Source organism: Sinocyclocheilus grahami, unplaced genomic scaffold (assembly GCF_001515645.1).
Source record: "Sinocyclocheilus grahami isolate Dianchi unplaced genomic scaffold, SAMN03320097.WGS_v1.1 scaffold44.1, whole genome shotgun sequence".
NCBI classification, from domain to species: Eukaryota; Metazoa; Chordata; class Actinopteri; order Cypriniformes; family Cyprinidae; genus Sinocyclocheilus; species Sinocyclocheilus grahami.
This window is the reverse complement of record NW_015505223.1, coordinates 4,503-6,954: the sequence shown is the minus strand read 5'-3', so window position 1 is coordinate 6,954 and position 2,452 is coordinate 4,503. Positions and strand designations below refer to the sequence as shown.

The 2,452-nt window shown below is 36.0% G+C and overlaps 1 protein-coding gene across 1 annotated transcript in view; it reads left to right on the top strand.

Moving 5' to 3' along the window:
• The window catches only part of LOC107582420 (inositol 1,4,5-trisphosphate receptor type 1-like), a gene marked incomplete at its 3' end in the record, with an annotated part of 51,700 nt that overhangs the window by 45,000 nt on the left and 4,248 nt on the right, over window positions 1–2,452 (top strand). Inside the window, exon 12 of the mRNA XM_016268268.1 lies at window positions 778–936. Coding sequence (XP_016123754.1) covers window positions 778–936 — 159 coding nt within the window. The remainder of the gene's footprint in view (window positions 1–777; window positions 937–2,452) is intronic.

The following is a 2,452-nucleotide window of genomic DNA, read 5'->3' as shown; positions in this document are numbered from 1 at the left end:
AAACAGTGGTTGCAATTTACTTTTTAACTCTGTTCCTGAGCATTATAACCCCAATTTGCTATTGTGTGCTGCGCAGTTTACTGAGGACAGCTTTCACATCACGAGTGAGAAGTGCCAGATTCCCAAAAGCTTTTGTTTGAAAGACGGCGCAAGGGGGCGTGGCAGTACTGAAACACCGCTGTTCGCAACACATTTTGTTTTTCGGAAGGCGGACCTTCATCAAAGCCGGAACTAATCGAGACGTTTGTGCCTTCCTGGGGAGAAAGGTATTTTAATAATGTAAATAATGCGTTTTTCGAACCACCAAGCATGAGAGCATGTTCTAGTACACCCCCAAAACAAAATCAAGACTTTGTAAAAGAGCATAATAGGACCCCTTTAACTTTTTTGGTCAGAATGATTTTTTTTCCATAAACCATAACTGGATGGAATACAGTTTTAAAAATTAAGGTTCCAAAAGAGGTTTTTCCACAATGATGCCACAGAAGAACCATTTTTGGTTCTACAAAGAACTTTTCAGCGAACAGTTCTTAAAAGAAAATATTTTTCTTAGTGTTAAAAATATTTAAATAATCTGAAGAACCTTTTTCTACTATACAGAACATTCTGTGCAATGGAAAGCTTCCAAGCATGGTGACCATTCTTCATGGAACAACCATAGATCCCAATAAAGAACACTTATATTTCATTGATCCCAATAAAGAACGCTTATATTTAAGAGTGTAGATACACCAGTTGTAGTATTCATTCCAGTCTCTTTACTTTCTCCATCAACAGATCTTCAAGCTGCTTCAGGCCCCATTCACAGACGGTGGTGATGGGCCCATGTTGCGTCTGGAGGAGCTGAGTGACCAGAGACACGCACCCTTCAGGCACATCTGCAGGTTGTGTTACCGTGTGCTGCGACATTCACAGCAGGACTACAGGAAGAACCAGGTTGGTCTGCCGAAACACAAGCCGACATCGGAGCATCTCTGGTTCAACCTTCAACCTCATAGACCTCATAAAATTAGTAATATTATACAGCATTTAATGAGCATTTCATAATTGTTTTTTCTCTTCAAAAAAATCATATTGTGAAAATGCAGAACCCAAAGTTTGTTTGTGTTCTCTAAAGCCATGCTGATATTATTCAATTCAGCTTGCCTTCATTTTGATTCTCTCAGATATATTCATAAACTTCAAGATGATATCTGTGTCTGCAGGCATGAGTGTGACTTCCTGTGGTTTCCAACATTACAGATGTCTAATGAATATGTTTTAACTCTTGAAATCATTCTAAAAACTATATGTAAAACCATCTAAACTCAAAACTTTAACTTTTTCAAGTTTCAAAAATCTGGATCATATATTCGTCGATGATAATGTATTAATATGATTAAATATATTTAATGCATTTCATTTTTTAGCATGGTTTATTAATTTATTGGCATCGGAAGTGCCCGTGCTCTCTCTCTCTCTCTCTCACACATACGCACACACATATGCACTCACAAAGTCCCTACCAAAGCAAAAACTTCTCATTGAATGCAGAAAGACAGTCTTTATGGATAATAAATTTGCTGTTCGAATCAAATCATATGGGATGTTTAACAAAAGTCATTTGCATTCTTCATATGGTGAAACTGAATTAGAATCAAAGCTCAAGTGTCATACCAGCCATAAACCCGGTCATTCATAGAGATGTTGATGCAAACATCTTCTGAGGCCACTGGCTGAAAATATAGCAACAAAATGCTTGTTTTATTGAATTGTTTACTTAGTATGTATTTATTTATTTATTTTCTGTCTTTAAAAAGAGATTAGATATAAATTGTGATTTAAATATTTTAATTACTTGACAGCAGTTTTAGTATCATTGATATACTATTATACTTTTTGTTAATATTTTGAATTTTATTTTTAGTGATTTAATTTGGACTTTTTTAAGGTTATGTCTATGTACTGTAGTATTTATTAGGTTTTAGTTATTCAATTTAAACCAAACAAAAATGAGAAATGTTGCTGTTAGATGAAGTTTTAACTTTTTATTTCAGTTAATGTTTATTTATATAATTTTTATTTATATAAATACTGAGTTCTGGCATGAAACTCTAGATGGCACAGTCTGATAGGTCTAACTCAATCTGACCTAATGACATTATCACATGGCACAGCTGGTTCTCTCCTGTATCGGTAGCCAATGAGCTCGCTGCTCAGCATTCAAATATATGACTAGTGCTTGCTGTAGCAGTTGCAGCTTGCTTCAGAAACCCTTTACTTTCCCCAGCTCCACCTGTATAGATCTGCTATGAGGTGATTCATGTATGCTATATGGGGGTTATTTCATGTATGTTATATGTACAGCAGCAGTATTTCTTACATGCTCACAGCAGCATGTTATGGATGTATTGGCAGTAGCAAGTCTCTGTACTTGCTCTGCCGCAGCAGCAGCGTAGCAGATCTATTCCGC